At 36.6% G+C, this 24691-nt stretch overlaps 1 protein-coding gene and 1 long non-coding RNA gene across 4 annotated transcripts in view; one reads left to right on the top strand and one right to left on the bottom strand.

Annotated features, from left to right (window-relative positions):
* LOC105433871 (uncharacterized) overlaps positions 1 to 24691 on the bottom strand; it is a 65065-nt gene that overhangs the window by 14813 nt on the left and 25561 nt on the right. For both annotated transcript variants that reach the window (XM_089080922.1, XM_011649354.2), the window contains exons 2-6: positions 7554 to 7625; positions 4479 to 4621; positions 2770 to 2987; positions 1035 to 1261; positions 276 to 602 (exon numbers count right to left, since the gene is read on the bottom strand). In XM_089080922.1, the coding sequence (XP_088937048.1) occupies positions 276 to 602; positions 1035 to 1261; positions 2770 to 2987; positions 4479 to 4621; positions 7554 to 7625 (987 nt within the window). The remainder of the gene's footprint in view (positions 1 to 275; positions 603 to 1034; positions 1262 to 2769; positions 2988 to 4478; positions 4622 to 7553; positions 7626 to 24691) is intronic.
* Positions 4636 to 6587, top strand: LOC105433870 (uncharacterized). Of its 2 annotated transcripts, XR_968553.3 has the most exons (3): positions 4636 to 5889; positions 5976 to 6175; positions 6514 to 6587. It is a non-coding gene; the product is annotated as an uncharacterized LOC105433870 (long non-coding RNA). The 2 variants fall into 2 exon arrangements; XR_016140174.1 differs by lacking the exon at positions 6514 to 6587 and having other exon boundaries at positions 5976 to 6472.

Below are 24691 nucleotides of genomic sequence, written 5' to 3'. Positions count from 1 at the left end.
ATTAAAAAAAAATCCAAGAAAAATAATATTTGTTTAGTTGAAAGAAGATTATTTAACTATTTGTCTGTACACGATAAGAAGATAAAATCTATTTTTTTTCTATTTATTTTATTAACTTTTAATTTATTTAATTCTTATTGACAATTCCGTTCGTGCACAATACAATCTTTCATTGATAATTCCAATGGAATAAAAATTATATTTATTTTTAAATATTTTCAAAGTCTTCAAATATCTTCAATTTCATTGATTGAAGATATTTGATCTTTACTTACATGTTTTGCAAGTACTGCACAAAAGATATAAATATGTTGAGCACTTTCCGCGGGTTCGATTAATTTTCTGATCATGCCGGGCAGAGTCGGTGCAACATCCTTCAATTTTGCGTGCAACAGCGCCCAAGAGTTCAAAATCTGCTCCAAAATATTTGCACCGGTTTCCGATACCGGTCGAACCATTCCGGCAGTAACGAGATACTGCGCGACCAATTCCGCGGCCTTTATCGAATTTCTCCAAACACGCGCTGTTCCATACTTCGTTGGCTTCTCACCGCTAAGCCTTTGGACCAATTCAAGCCCGTCGTTGAGGTCCATTAATTTTAACTGTAACAAAGCGCAGTTATGAATACCAGCACGGTAGTATTCACACAGAAACGCAAAACACGCGTTTCTTCAATCGCGAGAAAGCGAATTAATCCTCCAAATGCATCGCTATAATTCTGCCTGTCCACGAAATACAAGCGGTTTGAAAAATATGTTTTTAAATTTTCCAAATACACCCTTGCACTTAAGCAAGGGATCTTGGCAAATTAAGGAAGTAGGTCGATGTGACTCATGGCAGAGTGATCTGACATTTTTCGATGATGCTCTTGGAACATTAAATGCGTCACAATCCCGCTTCTTCGAATGAGATAAATTTAAGAATAATCGTCTGAACTCTTGGAGAACTATATATTTGTATTTTGGAAACTTTTGATAATTTAAATCAAACGAGTGCCAATCTGTGACAATCTGATATTGATGTAGTCAACTTACTTGAGCGAAAATATCTTGCGTGCGTTTCAATTTGTACAAGAGGACAATGTACACGTCGATCATATAGTGGACGTGATGAGACTCCGAGAGCGACCGCAGCTGATCGCTTTGTCTGAGAGAGCGCACGCATGCAGCGGCGAGGTTCACCGCTATGTCCTCGCAGCGGTCCTCGCAGAGTATCTTCAGTCTCATCGTCAGCAGCTCGCCTTTCTCCGAACAACAGAATTCTGAAAAAGCGCGTACACCATTCAACAATACGTCAATACTTGTCGTGGGATGCGAAAAATTAGAGATCATTGACAAATTCAATGTTTTTTAACTCAATCGTTAAAGAATTCTCCGGAGTAAGGTCAGTCAATTGATTTGAATTGTCTACAAGCTCTACTCGCTTTCACATGATTAATTTTCAACAAAAGCAAGTTTTCGTACTTATATTCTACAAAATGCGAAAAGGATGAAAAATATGAAATCAGAAAGAGATGAAGTTTTAATTACATTATGTAAAAAAAAAAAAAGTGAAACTTGTTAATTCTTAATTTCTTACTACTAGTTTTTTATAAGATAAAATATTGTTTTACTATATTGTGATTAATCGCATAATATTCTACTCATTCAAATGTAATCTATTTCCAGGATCAAAGTACTCGGAAACAACAGACAGGTACTTGGAAACAACATACGGTTATTACTTCAGACATTACAATGCATCAACTATTAAATTTTGTGATTAATCAGTAAAGTGATGAAATGTTTTACTGTTATTAGAATTTAATTAGTATTTTAATTTTTTATGTTTTACTCTTGACTTTATAAGTTATAGTTCGATCGGAATTAAAATAAAAATATATTGAAACAGATGTCATAAAACGGAAAAAATTTTCTCTTTAATAATTAATAATTCTTTAATAATTCTCTTTAATAATTGTATGTATCGATGATATGAATGTAAAAGGAATGTTTGGTTTTCTCTGTAAATTCGCAATGCACGATTGGGTATTTAAAAATAATCAAACAGAGTTAAGAAGTCAAAGAGGCACAATTGAGTAAATAAAATAATCTCGTTAGCGACTCGTTTGAAGAACAATTCAAGAACACTCAAGAACAATTAAGAATTCAATGCACAAGAGACAAATTATTGTCATTTGTATATGTATAATACTATTTATAATACTATTTTGACTTAATTCATCACTTACTTAATATTTGCAAATAAAATTGTTTAATTTATATTTATAATTTTATTATACAGATTTGATATAGCACACAAAATTAGATATCCAAACGCGACAAAATGTGAGAAATGAATTTCTCTTTAATACATTGAACTGCGAAGTTTTTGAAATTCTTGTCTCCTTCTCCAATTTTATTTTTTTAAAAAAACAAATAAAACTTTATTCTATGTACTAAAAATACAAAAATACAGCAGCAAGTATATACGTATATGGAAATGGAGAGCAATTATTTTTCTCTCTTTTTCTGACAGGTAGGTTCTTAAAAGTAGGTCTCCTTAAAAGTAAGACTCCACATCCACTGTGCAATGCATTATAGCTAAGGATTAAAGGGGTACGCGTATATTTACATTTGTTCGCGGGCAACCCACTTTTCCTCCAAGATTGGACGGAAGATATTATAAGACCAACGAGAACGTGACGTCGAGTTTTATTCAAATTAAAAGCAGAACTGTGCTATACCAGACGTACATGGGAATGGCGCCAATAATTCATTCTCTACTTACCCTCTTCATGTTCGGAATCCGGTTGGCCGTTAAGTATGCTATCGAGGACGGGATGCGTCCATGGATTGTTCACCAGAGCCAGCAGGGCGGTACACCTGAGTGCAGCGGGATGTTGCACCAGCTGAGACGCACACCTCTGCAGCGTCACGCAGAGGTGCGTTTTCGCGACGGGTGCCAACTTCGGCCACTCCCCGCGCAATACCAATGTCAATGTATTTCTGCGTAACGAAAACAACAATGTGAAAGAGCCGCAATATGAAAGAAAACCGGCAACGTGTTTGCGCGGGTTTGTTTTCGTTTGCCTTATGACATTTTACGATCTATGTCGACACCTATCGTGAAGCTAAACATATTAAAATAAGAAAAGACAGAAAGGAAGAGAAAGAGAGAGAGAGAGAGAGAGAGAGAGAGAGAGAGAGAGAGAGAGATTTGCAAATAAGAATTTCTATATATTTTGGCTAATTTTCTAGATAACTTAATATCCTTCTTTTCAGTTTATTTTTAAAAAATTAATAACAAAGTTTGTCTATTTTTAACGTTGTACTAATAATATCTATTAGATTATGTAATATTATACATTTTAAAACGAAAGAAAGAGAATTAATTTAGATCTTATCAGGAATAATCTCTTTCTATCTGTGTTATTAGCACTGGTAAAGTCGAAAACGAAAATCTTGTTGGGATAAAATTGAATTAAGAGTCGGACTTATTAATTATTTGTTCACGTCTAATCCACCCACGAGATTTAATTCACCCACCGAAAACAATGCTGAACGGTTCGCTAATCAGACCTCCGTTACGGGAGACTGGAAACTTCACGAAGAATAATGTTCTCATGCATCCCTTTTGGACCACCCTATACCTCTGTAGGGTGCCTCGGTTGTATACCCGTCACGTTAACGTGAATTTGCGTCGCATTGCTATTCAAAATTCCGGGATCGTTTGTATGATGGTACTACATACGTGCAGATTCATTACTCTCAGTGCAGTCGCCCTTCCCCCCCCCTCTCTCTACCTCTATCTTTCTCGCTTTCTCTCTCTCTCTCTCTCCCCCCCATCACGTCATCTACCGTAGAACGACGCCGTTACATCGAAACTCGTCTCACGCTACTTTTATGTTGTAAAAGTTCTGGTAATACAAAAAAGTCAACTGTGTACAATTCGCATTAAATGGACATGTCATATACACATGTGTGGGATATCTCTTAATGCAGCAATAACGAAGATAATTAAGTGATAAATATAAAAACTTAGCATCCCCATAATTATATCATTGTATAAGTATTTAAATATTCAAATTAAGTAATAACGATAATAATACGATAGATAAGAGAATTCTCGTTCGTTCCAAACTCATTATTTCTAAAAAAAAAAGCACGTTTTCAAAAAATACACGTTACAAAAATATTCCAGCTTACGAAATTAACGAAGATTTACAAATATTCATCAAGCATATGCTTATTATTCTTTTTCCGATTAAAATATTAACTCTTGCGCCATTATTTCTCATCGAAAGTCGAAAGGGTCATGATTTAGAAATTCTAACACCTTTTTCCAACGACGTGATTCGACAACAGCTGTAATTGATCATAGTTACACGATATATCTTCGCGCCTGACTCTTCGTTAAACGTGTTTCCCATTAATCGAGGATCGGCTGCATAATCGCGGATGCAACAACAACGATCGACGAACTCGTCGTGTACTCACCTGTGAGCCCATTCTATGAGAGACTGGATGGCCTCGGGCGGTGCCGCAGGAATATAATTGGTGACATGCTCCCAGGCTGACAGAAGCGCACTCACCTTGTCGCTGTACTTCTTCTTGTTGTCACTCAGTGTCGCCTCGAGCCCCTGCGAAGCGAAGAAGCCGTTGGCTCGATTAAGAGGAACCGGAAAATCATCGAAGAATGGAAAGGATGCCGAGAGACGAAAATCGTCGCGTCAGCGCTGATGCCGAACGCATCAGTCAGATATCTTAATGAATAGCATCCACGTCTTTATTATGTCGAACCCTTCGATATATTTTCGAATTGTCAATTATTATTGTCTATTCAAAGACACATATTTCTCGTTCCCTATTTAAGTATAAATTGTATTTATATCTGTACATATTCGCTATTTGCATTGGCGGTAAACAACCAATATTTGTGCCTTAAGTAAGTCTAATTAATTAACTCAATGTGTTTGTCCGCTTATATATCTTATATATAAGATATATCTTCTAGCTCTCTATATTCCGTCTTCGCATCTCTGCCGTTCTATCTTTCCTTTCTCCATTTACATATTTCCGTATACTTAATAAATTAAAATTAAAATGTATAATATATCCCTTTTGCCTTTGCCACTCTGGAGATTAATATTTGATTTCATTAAAGATCTCAAAATACGTTAAATAATACTTAACTTGAAATTAATAATTAATTAATACTTATATTTAATATTGAGCTTCAAGACGAAAAAGCAGATTATTATGACAGAATTAATCGACATTGATAAATCGACTCATCGGAAGATGAAGAAGACTCGAGAGAAGATTGAGAAATATAAATCCGGATGAGATAGTCGTGTCAAAAAGATCATCGCTAGAAAAAGAAAGAGTTTGAAGAGAGATATTGAAAGCCGTGACCCGGTAGAATGTTTCTTAAGGAACAGTACTTCTTTAGTGTTGCTCGATCAGCATACTCGACAATTTTACGTCCGCGAGATGACGTGTATTACGTAAAAAATACGGTATTGTCGCGTGTGAGGAAATAGCTTTTGGATTATGCAATTTCTTCGAACACGCTACTTTCGCGAAAAGAAGATTATCCCTATTGCGAAGGATATAAGCTCGAACCTAAAGCGTGGCTTCGAAATAAAGATCAGCAAAGTTTAAACGAGATAAAAGAATTATTTCGAGAAATGTACTCGTTGCAAAAATAGAAAGACATACTAAAAATTTAAACGAGATAAAAGAATCATTTTGAAAAATGTACTCGTTACAAAAAATAGAAAGACACGTTAAAAATTATGTACGAGAAAAAAAAACAGATTTGATTTAGAGTTGTGAAATGATGCTGCCAAAATAAAAAGAATTGTGTTAAAGAAGCTTAAAGCACTACGTCATACGTTTCTCTAATGTAAGGACATTAATTTCTAAAAATTCTTTTCATTTCGAAAGAGTTAAAAGGGACCCTACTACAGCTATGCACTGTATTTCTTTCAGTAGAAAACGCGGCCGCACATAACAAGCGTAATGACATTTATCCAGACGACTTTGAAGCGACGTTCTCTTGGCAAACAATGTTTACCAAGGACCACGTAGTTCCGCGGAGGATTGATAACGTGATTAAAGCTGCGGAGTTATTCGGGAATCATATTATTCAAAGCAATTATCCGCGCGCCCTAAGGTTCATGCAAGACAATGTATGAAAAAAAGCATACTAGATTACAAAATAAAATCCATTTCCTTTATCGAGGATTTTACATGAGAATCGCACGATTTGTCACGATTTCATTGGATTTCCCGCTGGCTCACAGTTTGCGAAGAAAAAAATTATTTTCATTATTTCATTAAAAATGGCTACATTTATCGCAACAAATAATTCATAGAAAATTGTTTGTCGATGACATATATATATATATATATATATATATATATATGTATAATAGAGAAATGTCAAAAAATTTGTCCTTACAAAATTCAATATTTGTATTTAAAAATACGTCCACATTTTCTTTTAATCTCGGTATTTTATTGTTAGATAAATTTGGAGAAGAATGTCTGATGTTACAAAATAGCGCTACAGAAGATTTAACGTTATCAAGATGGTGAACATATTTTGAGATCGCAATATTCTCTCTTCGGCCACGGGATAAAAGCTTATCGTTCGGTACACAACGTGAAATGCATCAGCAAGAAGATTTGCACGAATCCGATGCACTACCGTAAACATATTAGATCGGATGAGGTGCAGCAACAAACCGCAAATACCCGGCGATCGAAACGAAAATTTGACATGGCACTGGCAAACCCGTCGAGTAAATGTCAGCCTTGATTTCCGTTCGTTCTTTTTGTTAATTACAACAATTCGATGCATCTCACTTTTGCAAACGTTTCATCGTGTACAGGTTACATAAAAATGCGCCAAATGCGCAAAAATGCCAAGCGGTTTTTATAAATAAATAAATATAAATTCGCTCACATAAAAAAATAATAAAATCATTAACGAAGCTCTGAAAATATTTCGGTTTTGAAAAAAATTCTCGTTTATCGTTTAATTTTATTATTAAGATAATAATCAACATTAACTGAAAATTCATGTTACCGTGTCAATCCTGCAGAATTTTTCTGCTTTCATTGTCAATTATTATAACTAAAGATAGACAGAGAGTTATGTTACTCCGTTCACATATATAACGTTATCATCAGGCATGGAAAGCGTTTTTCCTTTGTTCGCAAACATTTCTCTTCACATATTTGAAAGGAGTATTTCCTCCGTCAAGAGATGGAGAAAATATGGAAGTTCTTATCTATCTCAGCGAAGTCTTTATGTCACATAATATTATTCTGTTTGCTATCTTCTGGCATGTTTCACTACGTGCACATTTACCACGTCAAAGGATAAAGATTGCCAGAAGAACTAATAATGATATCGAAGAATTGAAGGGTTCAATGTAACGGAGGATTCTACGTAATAGACGACAGTATCATTTGCTTTTGTAGAGTCTTAAAGAAATTAAATTAACTTCATTTTGACCTCGATTACAAGATTAATGTTTCGCGCTAATAAACAGGACGCACCTTTAAAAAATATTCTTGTCCCTTGGAGCTCGTGAACGAACCACTGTGCGCCGCTGAAACCGATGACTGAAGCTGCAAAAATAAAACAATAATATTAGAAAATATTCAGAAATTAACTCGATAATTGAAATATCATTTTCTCTTACGCTAAGATTAAACCTCAAGACCTAGTATATATTTTATTTTATTTAGCATTATCGGACTCGATATTTCGAGGGGAAATAGATAGTGAGGAATAAAATTAACATTTAACAGAAGAAGATATTTTTAGATAAGGAGCGACGTGGCTTATCCTAGAATTGTTCCGCGTACAATCTAATCGGTCACGTTCGCGCACATATTACGCGAACAATGAGAACCAGCCGGCATTTAATGTTGGAAACGCATCGCGAATGCCGCACACGAAGTCGGCGCAAAACCGGTGTGCGGCCACGCGAGGTAAGAGAGAGAGCGAAGGGAAAGATGTCATCCCCGAGCCGAACGCGACGTCATCGGGAGACGTCGCGACGCATCGCGACGGGGAATACCGCCGTAGGCGGTATTCCCGGCGACGTACGACGTATCCAGGTACTCGACACGTCGCCCACAAATTCCCGGCGAATGCGCCTGATGTATCGTGCATTCGGAATACCGAGCGATGTGCGGCGCGCGCGAGAGATTCTCCCCGGGTGCGAGGGGAAATGGGTGAGGGAAATGGGCGGGGGGGGGAGGGAGGACGTGCGTGGGAGAGCGCGTCTTTGCGCGCGATCGGCGAAAAACCGCGAGACGTGGGGTAAACAGGGTGAGAGACATGTCGGCGAAAAGAAAAGGAGGGATCATTTCATCCGGGGGAGCATTTCATCATGATGGATTACGAGGCTCATACCTGAACGTTATATCTCTTTGCAGCGTAAAACCGCGGGAGAAAATCAGATTCCTCTGTCCTCGAATCTTTAAAAGAAGAGAAATGCGTTTTCAAACAAAATTAGTGTAAATAATGTCGGATCAACCTTTGTGAAACAAAAATAAATATATTTCTTGCGAAATGGATTCTCATAAATATCCAAACCGGAGACGCACTTTTTTCACGTACAGCTTTATGAATAAATTTCTAATTATTGCATATAAAACTTCCTTACGAAAATAACATGCCGGCTCGATATATCCGTGCAACAAGTTTTCGTAAATCTTTAAAGGCCGCGAGCACGCGAGATTATTACGGCGAACACTGCAGTATGATATCCTACCTGTACGATACAACAACGGCTACGTCACAAATCAATCGTAATGTTGGCTTTTATTATGAAATACGGGTCAATAATATTCTTCCGGGGCAATTTCCTCCTATGCTTCGTATGTGTGCGGGTTGCGACTGCAATATTTATTCTACGTTGAATGCAATCAGTACAAAAACGTCACAGTCATAGTTTCGACACTTTTTTCTTACGCCAGACGCTTCATTAAATCTAGCGTGGCAATTTAACATCCTTTTACATCCTTAAATTATTTAGCTTCAGTGTGATAAAATAGAGACACTTTAAGTATTTTGCATTTTACAGTTAAAAATATTCACATTATTTACAGGATGTTTCCAATCTGCTGGTCTCCGTGCTATTTTAATGTCGACGTTTTTCCTCTTGTTGATAGTTTTATTTTTCGCCGTACGTAATTTTCCCTCCGCTGCAACTTTTCGAGATACGTCAGACATTTTTATGCAACTCCAATTTCATTCTAGCTTATTCAATTTTTTACAAACTTTTTGCTCGTGATCATTTTAGTTTTAATCCGCTCCATTGCGCGCATTCGCAATGTGTGAGTAAGTTTCGCTCGCAATCCGCTTAGCGTTATCATGTGACAAAAGCATCGGAAATATTGAGCGCGACCCAGGCTTAATTTCGCGGCATTTATCAAAATCGATTTATCCGTCGGGATCGGCCGATATCATTCGCGAATCTATGGATTGATTCGACAGCACGACCAACTTTCCGGAGAATTACGAATCTGGGTCAAATGGATCCACCGCGTAATAACTTTTGAGGTTGACATTGAGGCAGCGTGAAATTCCTCGAGGCTTTCATCCGCTTGAACGATATTACGAAAAATGGAATGCTTGCTTCTGTCATATAGACGGATCTCGTTCATGGTATATTAATACTATTATTATTATCAGCCTGATTTGAATTTTACTCGCTAAAATATTTAATTATTGAGAAAATAAAAAAAGACATGTTTAAAAATTAAACTAAAATTTTTTTAAGTCGAGATATTAAAGGAGATATTATTCCGTTTAATACGTGACATTTTTTTCATTTCACCCTGTGAAAGATTTACAGAATTTCGCTACGTACGTTCCTCTCAGAGCGCGAAATATTTTAATTTAATATTTTTATATGGGACATTTATTATAACGCGCAAGAAAAACTTGTAGGTCAATCAAATGTAATCCAGATGGCAGTAAAAATTTCCAGGAGCAGGTGCGACACTTACGATTTCTTTTCCGAGCACGCACGCTGCCCGATCGTTAGACCGAAGCTTTATTCGAAAGCACAACTCGCAAGCTCGGTTACTTACACAGAAAATCCCTCCCCTCCCCCTCCGCTGTGTAACTTTGCCCGTTTGCAATTTTCGTGTTGCGCACCTCCGCGAGTCTCTCTTCTCCGAGGAGGGAGAGGATCTCGCTCCCCCCCCTCCCCCGCACTTCTCGATTTCGTTTTCTTTCCGACGAAAACGATTTTACGTCCTCACGTAACAAATCCCGCAGACGACGCGGGAGAGAGACTCCATTAATATTCCTTTTCTCTCACTCGTAATTTCCTTTTCACAATTCCGAAATGGACAAACGTTAGGCGATAGCGTCTTCGCTTTTCTGCAAAGTGCTATTTCACGAGACGTGAAGGAACAAGCTTATGACGACGCGATATAGAACGGCAAGGCCTTCTTTCTCAAAAGAGATTGGAAGTTGAGTTTTCTTAGGCAGACAATACGTACAAAGTCAGTTTAATTCTGACGTTGAAGTAAATGTATATACTGACATTCTTTAACGATCAGGCAAATAATAATCGTATACTCGGATCAAGCAGATTATTTTATTTTGAAATGTACCGCATCGCACAGATTTACAATAATCTATAATATCGTTCATCCCTTTTCGCGTTATTTATGATTATACTTTATGGTATTTTCATTTTCCGATATTTAATAATATCCAATTTTTTAATTAAATTATTAAAATTAAATTTACAGTTGAATTAAAATTTTTTATTTATATTTCATTTTTTTTTTATCAAGACAACTTCATTATAAATTAATTGAAAAAGCGATAATTGAAAGGTTTTGCTATTTATTGATATTTTTAACCTTTAACCTATAGCGACGTTCGATCTTTTTATTGGATAAATTTATTCCATGCATATCTTGAGACTTTATTTAATCTTTTTGAAGAACATTTATTCTGAATAAAAAGTCTACTCTATTTCGAATAACAGTTTCAGAGCGTTGCTATTCAAATGCAAGATCAAATCGTCGATACAATAGAAACAATTCAACTTCCTGCTACAACAATTTCTCGATCGAATTTGAGTTAAACAAGTATTATTGTTTACCGAAGTACCGAAGTATAGACATGTTCAAACATGCGGCAAACACGTGAATAAAAATTATAACGGCGATGGAATTTTAATAAAATAAATATGTTGTACAAGGATTTTCCGTAAAATTCATTAGCATTAATGGAATTGTTGTTTCGTATAATTGCAAGTGATTATTATTAATTTGCTATGTATTCAATGCGTCATTCAATACGCAATGAATGCGTAAATCGTTCAATATGTAATAACGCAGAGAATCGTGTCAGAATTCAATTATATTTTTCTCATCTTTTTTAAATAATTTCTTTGAAATGTAGTATCATAGTCATATGTTATTGTAAAATATATAGAATAATAATCTATTGAAATATATTTCAATAGATTACTTTATTTTCTATTTCATTTACACAAATCAGCTAAAAAACGACTAAATCTTACATTCTAATTATGCCGTAGTAATAATTGGATTTTGCTTTAGAGCACAGATTTAATTTAGTTTTTTAAATTGTACTTTCATATACATATATACATATATATTATATTTTTATATTATTAACTATTTTTATGTAATTTTATACAACTGACCACCTCACAATACTTTTTGTTTTCTACATAAAATTTAATGTAAATTCATATAAAATTATAAGTATTTAATTCTAAACAAAAAAGACAATCATTTTCCTCTCTATCAACATGTCCTGATTTTTACCTAAAAACTAGCTTTCCATTAAAGTGGATAGAATAGTTGCAACTTAGAAAGAAAAGAGAAGACTAAATTCCCTTTATATATTATTGGAAATAAAAATAAATCCCGCAACAACATAAAATACAGGTCGTATCGGTTTTCTAATTTAGCGTAGCATTCAGTCACTCGCAAAGCCGACAATCGATATACGTGCAATTATTAATAAGAAACTATTATTTTGAGATACAGTTAATTAATTATATTTGGAGAATACTGATGTCTGCCGTTGAAGGAATGGCGCGTGTCGCCGACACGTTTGCGATCTCATTCTCGATCAACAGCCGATACGTCATCGTCAAAGGGATATTCGATATCTCGCAAGGAAGTAATGCGGGGGGATTGATGCATTAAAAAGACGAAACAAACAATCGCTGATTCATTCGGAGTACCGCGTTGCAATATGGTCGGATTATTAAATGCAATAATATATCCGACGATATATTTACGAGGTTGAAATTATAATTTAATTATCTGGGAATTAATGAGCTTCCTAATTTTCTCCCGGTATACATCGAAAACAACAATTATTATCTATCCGACTGGTTGAATCCCGTTGAAAATTGATTTGATTCCAAGCATGAAAACCAGTAAACTAACGCTGAACTTGAAACACGAGTAATTAACATTACATGACGCATCGTTTTCAGTGCTTATCTAAAATTTCTACGTAATAATATTCGAATTAATATCTAAGTTCGTTTACATCGCTCGCGAGATAATCCGATAAACATAAAGCAATTGCAATGCGAGCACAAACATGACAGACTAAAATATCTTTTTAATAAACTTAATAAACTAAACTAATAATCTCTTTATAAAACATTTATTTGTGACAACTAAATGTGTTTACACAATGGAAATAATACAAATGATTAAAATGCGCTAACTATATTATTGGAAAATAATTTCGATGTTTCATTTATTTCTCTTGTGTAAACGGAAATAAAGTAAAAATTTTTCATTTCAGAGATATAATTTGAATGAAAAAATTATATCCAGCGGAGTTCTGTGCGACGAATTGAAGAGTAAATTAACGTTTCGACAATAAAAGGATTGCTGCCGCAATCGAACACAATGGGGCAGAAGAGATCTCTCAGTGAACTTCGCGAGATCTTCAAATGCGTGTCCGAGAAGAAACAAAATCATTTGCTTCTCTTTTTGCAAAAGTCACTATCCGCGTAATATTCCATTCCCATTGCGCTGTAGCCGACGTCTTCCTTAGAATTTGACATTTCGTTTTACCTGTTCTTGAATTTTAGAAAATACAAGAAAACACGTAGAGGGAAAAGAATAAATGCTTGAAACATCAAGAGGTATTTTCCCGTGTCTCGTTTCTGGAAAGCGATCGCGTACGGAGAATGGCACGAAAGCAATGCACCGACCACGCACTCTTTGGAAAACTGCCAAGTGAAGTATAATGCTCAACGGAAAAAGTCGATTCGACAGACCGACGGAGAGCCCGGTATGCAGGGCATTCGTTGAATTTATTCACAATATTCATTGATTACCGCTCTATTCTCGATATATCCTCCCACGTCCATCTGCCGACAGTAATTTACGAGGTCTCGATATAAAATAAAAATAAAATTAGTTTTATCTTACTAAAAAATTGGAATATTTTTAATATCAACTTCCTGAAATTTATATATCTCAAATCAAATCTCTCTCTCTCTCCCGAGAGAGAGAGAGAGAGAGAGAGAGAGAGAGAGAGAGAGAGAGAGAGAGAGAGAGAGAGAGAGAGTTATTAAACATACGTCGGAGAGTCCTTCTCGACTTTTTCGAACTTATCAAAAATCGTGTCAAAAAGTAATCAATCGTGACTACGAAGAGCACATACGAATTTCAATGTGTGCTCTCAGCAAGAAGATCCTTTCCCTTATCTTTGATCATGCAAAGATAAGAGAAAGGATAGGATCGATCTTAAGGGTGAAATAGCTGACAAGATCGGACAATCTAAGGGGCTTCCCCCTTATGCTTTCCGGATTGCTTACGTTTGTGTCACGGCCGCGATAGCCACAAGGTCATTGACCGACTCTCCCGAGATTCGTGCCACTAGCAGATGCAGAATCTGGTGACATTAATCAATTCTTATTCTCATCTGCAATTCAATACTTTTTTTTATTCTTTTTATCAGCAATGAAATATAATAATTATACATTGTTAAAAATTTAAAATTGTCTTGACATAAATATATTTACTGAAAATATAATATTATTTGTTATTCCTTACAAGATTTCTATAACTGATTTTTTGCCCGATCTCGAAGCTTTCGATTAGTTTACAGCAATCGCTGAAAATTAATCTGAAAGCTGAAAAAAAAAAAATAAAACTAAATCCCGAATGAAAACAAATCATCAAAGCTGTATCGCAAAACTTAGCAATATTGCCACGAACGTTTAATATTATCTGTCGCAATAACGTTTCTCGCGTCGATAAAGTCAAAAGGATAGAACTGTGCTGTCCGGTTACACAAACAGATAAATCTTAATATCGTGGAAATAGAACGGTAAAACAGTGCAGGTCTTTTCCCCGCGATCCCCTTGATCGGCATTTTTTTCAAATCGACAAAATGAAACGCACGGACGGGAACGTAAACCCCCAACGGCGCTTATTGCACGAGCGTTTATTCCTCTATCTCTCGGAGCCAATGTGTGTAAAAATGGATCGAATCGGGCGTCGGATTATTCGCGTGGAATTCCGCGGTTATGTATGTCCAAAGCTTCGAGCTTTGAAATTCCTTTCTGCCGATACTGACAGCCAATTAACGCGATGACGCGCGCGCGTGCGAGCACTCTCCTCCCCCCCTCCCCTCCCCTCGCTCTTGTACTCCTGCACACGAAATCGCAAGCAAAGAGGATCAAGCTCGCCACGCGCTCTTCTCCTTCCTGATTGCCCGGTTCAAAGTTCACGATCCCGCGTCACTGAGGACACCGTAAAACAAGGTTAAATGGCATTTGCCGTTTAAAAGCGGTAGCGGAGACACTCGCGAATGCCATTTCATATTTGCTTAAGTTTGCGAGAAACAAAGTACGTTTCGTTACGTAAAACTTATAACGTATGGCACAATTCAAAAGTTAAACGATAAAAGTATCCAGACCATTGCTAAATATAACATGATACGTACGAACGACCATCGTTGAGCAAATTGAGTTTTTCGTCGTAATTCCTTGATACCGTATCACTACACACTAACAATTCACGTACAAGAATAAATCGTTACACTACGAAATTACGGGATGTAATTAAAGAGAAAACAAACTAATCACTCGAAGCTTCGCTAGGACGAGAACGGTACACTTTGGAAAGCGACTTCATAAACCGACTGAGGAAATCTATTCTTTCCCAAAATGTAGCAGCAAGGATTCAAAAAACATTTCTCAAACAACATTTCCTCAAATTAGCTGTGAATTGAAAAAGTAATTCTATTATATTTTCTATTGGAAATAAAATACAAAGGATAAAAGAGATAGAAAAGGATAAAATTCCTGCTGCCAATTTTCCTGCCAAATCCTAATTTATTGATGTATAAAATAAGAAAGCATGAAACCATTTGAGAATAATGAAATTTTAAAATATTTTCAAAAACTCCCTGAATGCTTGTCTGTCACTTGAGAACAAATTTCGGAAACACAATACAAAATTTCAAGATGTTAAGTTGTGAAAAGTAATAAATCTGGAAAAAATAAAATGATAGAAGAGATATTGTCAGAACTTTGTCCCTTTGTTATCTGCTATAAATGTGATATGTATATTTTTGAATTTTTTTCGTTTTTTCTCACAATTTATATAAAAAAAATTCACTAAGAAATCTTTAATCGAATGAACAACAACAAAATAAGTTTTTCATAAAACGTATCTATATGTGAAAAAAATATAAGAAAAAAAGTATCATAAACCTTTACATTCGTTATTAAATTAAATCATTGGTTATAATTCAGCAAAAAAATAAAAAAAAACATATTTCTTCGTTGTTGATTGACATTTATTTATTTCATTTATTGCAATATCTCAAATAAAGATAGAAATAAATGGAAGAAAGGATAAAAAAGTTTTATCCTTTAATCTGTGTGGAAAGTATCGATTTAGGATTTTGTTAGTATAAAGTTAGTGTAAAGAGTTAGAGAATCGTTTTACGATGTTGACGTAATACAAAACGTTTTAGGAACGTATATGTACTTTGTCTAGTGCATACACACACACACGCGGATTCGCGTCTGGATCACATCGATGTCAAATATCGGCCGGGGCAAAAGTGGAGAAGAGTGGAGTACTAGGCGTGGACGATACTTTATTTTCAGAATGAGGACGGTCCACGGTCCGTCCAACCCGAATCTCAATAGTACTACTACTCAATAGTACTACTACGCGAGCCAGATCGATTCTTTCGCCTGGAAAGTTAGTCTTTTATTCCGAAAGAATAACAGCGGTCTCTCGGTCCGCCTCTCCTCCCACGCGCCGAACGAAGCTGTATTGGATATCCGCGTCTTACAAAAGTACTTGGCTCATCCGAGAAAAGCAAAATATTTTCTACCACACATACACGCGGCTACCGTAATCTCACGTCAAGGTGACGTCGGGAAACTAAACACGTATATTCCGCTGTATATATTTACCTTTCTCCTTTTATTTTCCACTCGTTTCTGCTCGCTTGTCGCGAGCGTAGTTTTCCACAATTTTACATATCAGCGAGGATAATGACAAACGCGAACTTGATTATTAATATACGAATATGCAAACGAGATGTTTAAACCGAAAAGTAACATTTTAAACATGCAATTGATTTCGTATATAATTAATATTAACAATTAGGAATAAATAAATCAGGAATAAGCCGAGACTATAAATTTAGACATGTAATTAAAATTTATATTAATTTATACTCAATAATTTAATATTGTTTGCCTCTGGACAAATTTATTTAAATTTATATTTGCGAATGATGAGAGCTTAATATATATTTTATAATAATGTTCTAAAATAAATGGGTAGAATATAAATGGTAGAGAAAACTTTCTACTAATAAAATTGCCATATGTTTTTTTTAACAATATAATAAAGAACTATACGACCCAAATTTTGGCTCGTATAGTCCTTTATTGTATTGTTAAATATTTACTTACCGAACCCGATTTTTTTTTTTTTAAGTAAATTTTCGTGGTTGGAGAGAATAATTCAACGATTGAAAAAATTCAATTATTGATCAGGTAAAATAGGAATTCGTTCTCTGCTCGTGCCAAAGTTGAATGACTTCACGTTGAAATGCGCTTTTCCGAGAAAAATGAACTGTCTTGCTCGAATAAAAACTCTCGTCTATATCAATTTCTATCAATTTTTAAGCTTTCATAAATCGGTTTGACTGCGCCGGATTATGCTGACAAATAAAGTTTGTTGCTGCATCCTTTTTAATTATGTCAAATATCAACTGTTAGACCCCCCCCTCTCCTCACATCTCCGTCTCATCACCATTTCTCTCCGTCTGCGGTACTTCGCATAAGATTAATCGGCGCTGCTTCTTATTGGTCGCTTCTGCTTATTCGTGACGAGCGGCAATTATTCTCTCTTCAACGTCTCACGACGAAGCTAGACCCGAGCCTTACATACGAGTTATCTATCGATTACTCGATTCTGAGTATAATACACGGGATTTTGTTTCAAGCGACAGGATAATTTCTTTTGAGGATCTTTTGAGAAAAATATGCAAATAAAATCGTCTTCTACAATTATCTCATTTGCAAGGAATACTTTCTCCTTTCCTTTGCCTATTGAGAAGATTGGAAGAAAATAGAAATAGTAAAAGTTAATGCTGCAATTAGTCATATTTGATTCGTTCGGTATAAATAACGGAATCATAATATCGTTGAACTCAGTCTACAAAAATCTCTTTAAAAATGCTGCAATATATTTTACGTGATATTTGTATGAAAAGTACCGCGAGAGATTTATTTTCGAAAGATAGCAAGTAATTTTTAATCAATTTTACCGTTTAATAGGAAAAATATAATAAATTTTTAACTTTATTTTTATTCAGAATATTCTTTACATGTAATTCGAGATAGTGATGATTACGACGTAAGATTAATTAAAAGTTGAATTTCTCGTCTAAAAATGGCAAATGCGGTTTGTCTCTAATTTTGCTTCTAAAAATACAGACGTTGGCTTTCAACTCGCGGAACTGAAGAACGCCAATATTAAACAGAAACGCGACAAGATGCGATCGTTTCAAGCTTAACAGGGCAGAAGCAAGAGGAGTTTATCTTCGTTCCTGACTTGAAAGCAAACGTCGGCAGCGAGTAACTAGATCCGCCCGAGCGACGTGTTATCACTTCGCGCTTAGATTCGCTATCGCGCCAATTTGCACGTGAATACTTTCTCGCACGTTAGTCTCACGAATTATTCGCCACTCTTTCCGCTAAAATTCCCTGAAACTCACTTCTTGGATTTCCGGTTCTCCGTGCTGACTAATGCTAAGATACCAGAAACGTGATAAATTAGAGTGTCGCAGAAACGTATGTAAAAGCTCGAACCAAAAAAAATGAAAAATTATTGAAAAAAATATAAATTGCCATTAAGTTATTTTTTGCTTCTCATTTTTATCTTTATCTCACTATTATATTGTTTTTTTTATCTTAATTTCAATAACAGATTTAATTTCAATTCGCCTACGTTGTTATCGCAATTAAAATTGAAGATAAACAAAAATCACGAGTGTGTATGTGTGTGTGAATCATTTAAAAAATGATCGATGTTTACCGCAAAATGTATTACTAAAGCCCGTCGCATTTGTCCCGAGTAAGATACAGTGTAGTAAAACTGACAAATTAGGGCTGACATATTTTTAGGGCGGCGAAACCGCCCTCGTCCCTCGTTGAGTTGCGTATGCGTACGCGTGTGTAGTGTGTATCTCGAGACAGCCGGGTCGCTCCACGGGGGTGGTGCTGCGCCCCAGGAAGAAACGAATGTTAACGGGAGAAGGAAGGAGGACGTACTCGACAGCGTGCGTGTACGCGCCGGTATCAGACGCCATACACTCCACTCCGCCGATATATCCCGTCGGACAAAGACTCCCCCCCCCCCCCCTCGTTCTGCTCGCGTACTTCGGAAAGCCGCGATACTTTGCACGTGCACCCGCACCCTGTGCTTCATATTACGCGTAAATTTTCACGTGACCGCGCACACGAATAGCCACATCGTAACACGGCGACTCGCGTCACGGCGTTAGAGACGCGAAAGCAAATACCCGTTCGCAGGGAGGGAGGGAGGGAGGGAGGGAGGGAGGGAGGGAGGGAGGGAGGGAGGGAGAGAGAGAGAGAGAGGGAGGGTGCTCTTAATAAAAAGGCACGTGTCGCTTATTTCGCTCGCGCCACGTCTCGCCCCCTCCCCCTCTTCCTCCCTCCCGTTCAGCTTCTAATCCCGTTATTCCGTATAATCTCCGTGATATCGGAAACGCGCAACGCGCACTGAAATCCGCGTGTTCCGCGCGCAAAAATATTTAACGGCTTTCCCATGTGCCGTGGAATCAAAAATGCTCGAAATCAAAATGCTCTATTTGTTTTCGCGCACACACGACCGGGTAATTCTCTCCGGTTTTAATATCTGCAATATCGATCGTGTTCGAACACTTTGTTTACCTAAATAATATAATAAAAACATACGTCGGTGAATTTACGCGTTACAAGAAAAAAAAAAACGTATTAAAAAAGAATTAAAAATTAAAAGTGCTACGGTGGTCGGAAAAAACTGGGTTTTCAATAATGAAAAAATAAATTTGTAGACTTACGTCAATTTCATTTTTGCATATCACGCTATTTACTTTTAGCTAATTAAAAATAAACAACCGCCGCACGCTTTGCGCTGAATCCTTCTGAAAGATACAGAATGGCTAAACGGCATTATGGCGGAAAGGAAAACCACCTGTATGTTACGGGATTGTTTTACTCCTATCCCCTTTTTTTTTTTGCTCCTTTTAACTTTCGACCTTTCAGTACCGCCGTTAAACCCCCTTTTTGGGGGAAGCGAAAGCCGGAGAGCCGGAGGGGTGAGCCGCCTATTTTCGAGGGAATAAGGACAGGGTTCTTAATCCTATAATACATGCGCCATGTGACGTCAGAACAAAGGCAACGTGCGAAAAAAAGCGGAGTCGAAACGCCTCACGTACGCTTTGTCGCGCGCAGCAGTGTGTGATCGAGTGCATATATATATTCAAAGCTGTTCGAACAAAGATGTATGCTGACAAAAATTGCGTTCCGCTTATGTAACAAAATGTGCCCAAACTTTCCATTTCTTTTTTTTTAGCTTCCGATTCCAAATCCACCGAATTTCCGAGATTTCTTCTCTGATTAAATTCCTGCATACATTTTGGAAAACGTTTGCGATATAAAGGTAGCATTATTGTTTAAAAATTACATAGGAAAATTATTCTTTCACGGGAGTGTAGCGCGACCATTCAAATTATCCGCATGAGAAATGTAATTTCCCGAATTTCCGCGGTTCTATTTTTCCTTTCTCTTAATCCGAATTCTTTGCGTAGCAATTCGGCGAAGAAGACTCCTCTGAGATTACACGGACAACGTTGTTACGAGAAAATCGAACGCAGTGCGGTGGAGTTTGAGTTTTCGAATAACGCGTTTAGCTCTGAGAAAGCTCATTACCGGCCGCGATCTAATCACGAAAAAAAGAGCAAATCGGAGAAGATACTTCAGGATTAAACGTAACCCGTCTTGAAATCATCTAAAAAAGCAGAAAAACTTCAATCAAGCTCACCTCTCTTGATCAAAATGAAAAAAAAAAGAGTGGCAATGTGAAGCCCGACCATACGAAACGCTTTACTGTGTAATCCGAAAAATCCATATATATATGTATATATATATATATATATATATATATATATATATATATAAAACTCTAAAAAATCCATATATGTATATATAAAACTTTTTATGTATATATATATATAAAACTTTTCCTCAAAATGTTTTCCTAAAAATATACCAGAAAAAAAGTAATTCAAGCAATATCCGTGATACTTTTGAATCGAGCAAAATGCTATTGCCGGATATTATTCCAGTTATTTGTATAATACTGTAATTTCCGTAAAATCCGAAATAACACATCAGAAATAAAATATCAAAACGCAAAATTTAAATTAAATAGAAATTAAATCGAAATTGTCTCTTCCCTACGAGTTTCTTGTTATATAATTGCATAAATATCGTAAATTGCTGTACTGTAGAAATCACAAGTGAGCCAACATTTCCCTTCTCGCGTTTCTTTTCTTTTTGTCGCATTAATTCAGTCTGTCAAGGCGGTGTATCGTATGTATCGCAACTTTCGCGTGCAACACGCGAAAGGTCGCGAGCTTTAACTGCGCTTCAAAGCTTTAAGACTCGCGATTCGCCGATCGCCACGACCTCCAGATTTGTTACTTCAGATATTTCAAGCGGCAATTCACGGATAAACTGAGAAATTGACATTTAAAAACTTCTATCTTAATACTTTTGAAAAAGACAAAAAAAAAACGCTTGCGACATGTATGCGACATTTTCATCACTGAGTTTATGCGATTATGCAAGCTGCGCGTGCAGAACATGCACGGAAAAATAACGTAAAAAAAAAAGAGAAACGAATTATCATTTGGATAATTACAAAAATTACAAACTTTCAAAAGCTGGAGCAAAGTTAAAATAAGAGCGAAGTTAATGTCTGTGTCGACACGTCAGCTGTTGCGTGGCAACAGGTGGTGCTTTGTGCAAATAAAAAAAAAAGAAGCATAATCAGTTACAATAGACTTTCGTATTTAACATGTTAAAATATAAATCTTTATTGTAAAAAGCTCTTTACGATAAAAAGAGAGGAACAATGAGTTGATTTATATACAAATATACAAATATATAAATATACATCCGATATTATAAAATTATTACAAAATGGAGATATTTACGAACATTTTTTTTAATAACTTTTATTGCGCGCGATAATTTCCTCTTTCTTTTAAAATTGTAGTCTCAACTGCAACACGAAATTGAAAAGTTTCAATTCCTAAATTTATTTAATCTCTCTAAGTCCTTCAGTCTTTAGTCTTGTTGAGATATATCTACTTATGTTTAGCGATCGCTATTTTCATTTTTTTAGACCATCAAACCGTCGTTTTATTCGTCAGCATAACGTAAACAAAGAAAAACCCCAAGTTTTACCCTTTCTCTTTTCTTAATCACGGTCCAACGCTAATTAGGGATGCGGAAAAATGCATTTTAAATTTCGCTCATTTTCGTCACATCGCCAAATATTATAAACGAAGGCACTGCGCCGTTGTTGGCAACGTCGAAATATAACCACGTTAAAATTGTACCGATCTCGATCTCCATTTTCTCACAATATAAGGGAACGTCAAAGGGTTTCGCTTCTATAGGAATATACATCCCCTTTAAAAGGTATCTAGATAGAACGAGAGCGATGTGCTGAAAGAAAAGCGAGCGGCAAAGAGCAGGGGAGAAAGAACCCACCCTTCGAATGCCGAATGTAGGAAGGGCAGAGAGGTGCGCGCGCTCACTCACACTTACACACTTACACACACACACACATACATTCTCTTTCTCTCTCTCTCTCTTAAATATCACGCCGAAGAACCTTTCCATCAGGGACTTTCGAGGACAAAACGGAGCGTCGGCCGCTTACGATAGATATTGCGAGTCGGTCGGGTACGGGTTACGGTTATGGGGAACGCCATTGTTTCCTCCTCAAAGGGAAGATGAAGACACGGGCAAGATATGAGGTGAAGGGAGGTAAGACAGAATCGGAATTACGATTAAATTTTCGACCATTCTCGCGAAGCAGCAAATATTATCCGCGAGTCAAGATAAGACACATTACATTCGCGTTGAATGTGACTGCGCGATAAGATATTCTAGTTTATACATTCGGTGCTAAATGTGACGACGCCTGATACTCATCTCGCATTAACGTTGAATGCGATTTTCATACGAGATCTCTAATAAACGTCATTCAATTAGTCGTAATCGAATTAGAAAAAAATTAGTAAATTTCTTGTCTCTTATAATTTCCTAACATAATGTGATAAGAATAAACTCGCTACATTCCGCGACGTAGCTGTTACATGATTTATTATTATGAGCATGAATGAGGATTTATCAATCAATGATAGACGTTGACAAAAGACTTTAATATAGCTCTTTACAGAATATATTATAGCTCTTATAGAAATATTGAATTCCACGAGAACAGATAGGAGCTTTCATGTTACGCACGTCAAGCCCATAAATCCGCTTAAACTAAGTCTGTAAAAGTATGGTATAATTAAAGAAGACATTATTAACATGCGCTTTATATTTGTTCGTATTTAAAATTAATAATTATTATTATCGTGAAACATAAAGACAAAGACAGAATAGATAATTTCTCTCGTAAAAGGAAAAACGATGATGCAACGTAATTCGGCGAGAAGATATCTATTTTTCTTGCATTGCAATTTTCTTATTGCGCGCCCTTGCACAATTCGACATATATCACGTTGTAAGGATTTAATTAAATTACACAACAACGGTCGTAACACGACAAAATAAAATTTCATTCCGAATATGGGCTTCGCGAAGAGAACACCGCCGGTAAAAATCCTTTGTTGAATATCTGTGCGCACCCGGCGTAATAATAACTGCGCCTCGCGGTCCAATTAATTTCGCTGTTTTTCAACGAAAAGAACCGTACGTATAACGTAAAGCACGATAACGATGATTAGGTATGCTACGAATGGGCAGCTGTAACACAACAAACTTCAAAAAGTTGCCTCGCGGTCGGAAAAGTTGTTGCGAACGCAAGTTGGCGAATATCACGTAGTTAAAATGCACAACAATATACCCGTTTCTTATAACCACCCTCACTTTTACGTCTTTATAATTTTATCAGAACATGAGGGTATATCTAACGTTTTGTCAAGATCTTACCCGATCATAGAAATTCCTACTCGTGTTATATATTATTTTAATTTTAATAATTACGAGAGGCGAAATGAGAGCGAAGAATATAGCGGGTTCTCTCGTCGAGATATCGCGTTTTTAGGTCAAATGAAAAATGCTTAAACCTTGACACAATTTCGCATATATATTCTGAAAAACTCGCTTTTATTCCGCGGGCAAGATAAAAGTCGCAGCGTGAAACTTATCTTCATTGCGCGGTCATTATGCAAGTTGCATAAGTACACTCAACTTCAGCAAGTAGTATTCCCGTTTAATTTCAGTAATATTTTTTAATGTGTATTCGCGAGCTTCTGTTTTAAACAAAAAAAAAAAACAAAAAAAAACAAAAAAAAAGAAAGGTCTTTTCGAGTAGAGGTCTTTTCTGTTAAATGGAAATAACAACACCATTAAACTGCTGTGCCGGCACTAAGCTGCGCGAGACGGGAAGGGATGGGGGATAATTAAAAGCTCGCATATAATTCGCGGACGTGAGCTGCAGTCGCGCGCATTTCGCGCGTTGGGAAATTTGTTTCACGGGACGTGCTCAATCGGGAATACGAGTTTTCAAGAACAATTCACAGAACGCGTACGTTTCAGTCCGAAACAGACGCGTGTTGCACGCGCGCGTATGTAAATTTGCACGCAAGGGCAAGGGAACGCGGGGAGGTTACAGTGCGAGAGAGAGAGAGAGAGAGAGAGAGAGAGAGAAGGGGGAAGAGGAGATGTAAAAGCGTCGTAACAATTATCGGGAAGCATCATACCCGCGCGCGCGTGTACTTCAGGTTTGCACTCAGACGTAAAAGCTTACAATGCATATCGCCGTGTTACAGCAACGCCGGGCCGCTTTATCATGTAAATGAA

Source organism: Pogonomyrmex barbatus, unplaced genomic scaffold, assembly GCF_055798465.1.
Source record: "Pogonomyrmex barbatus isolate J1 unplaced genomic scaffold, ASM5579846v1 scaffold4, whole genome shotgun sequence".
In the NCBI taxonomy this organism is placed as follows: Eukaryota; Metazoa; Arthropoda; class Insecta; order Hymenoptera; family Formicidae; genus Pogonomyrmex; species Pogonomyrmex barbatus.
Note: the sequence above shows the minus strand (reverse complement) of the source record. Positions and strands in the feature narration are given on the sequence as shown.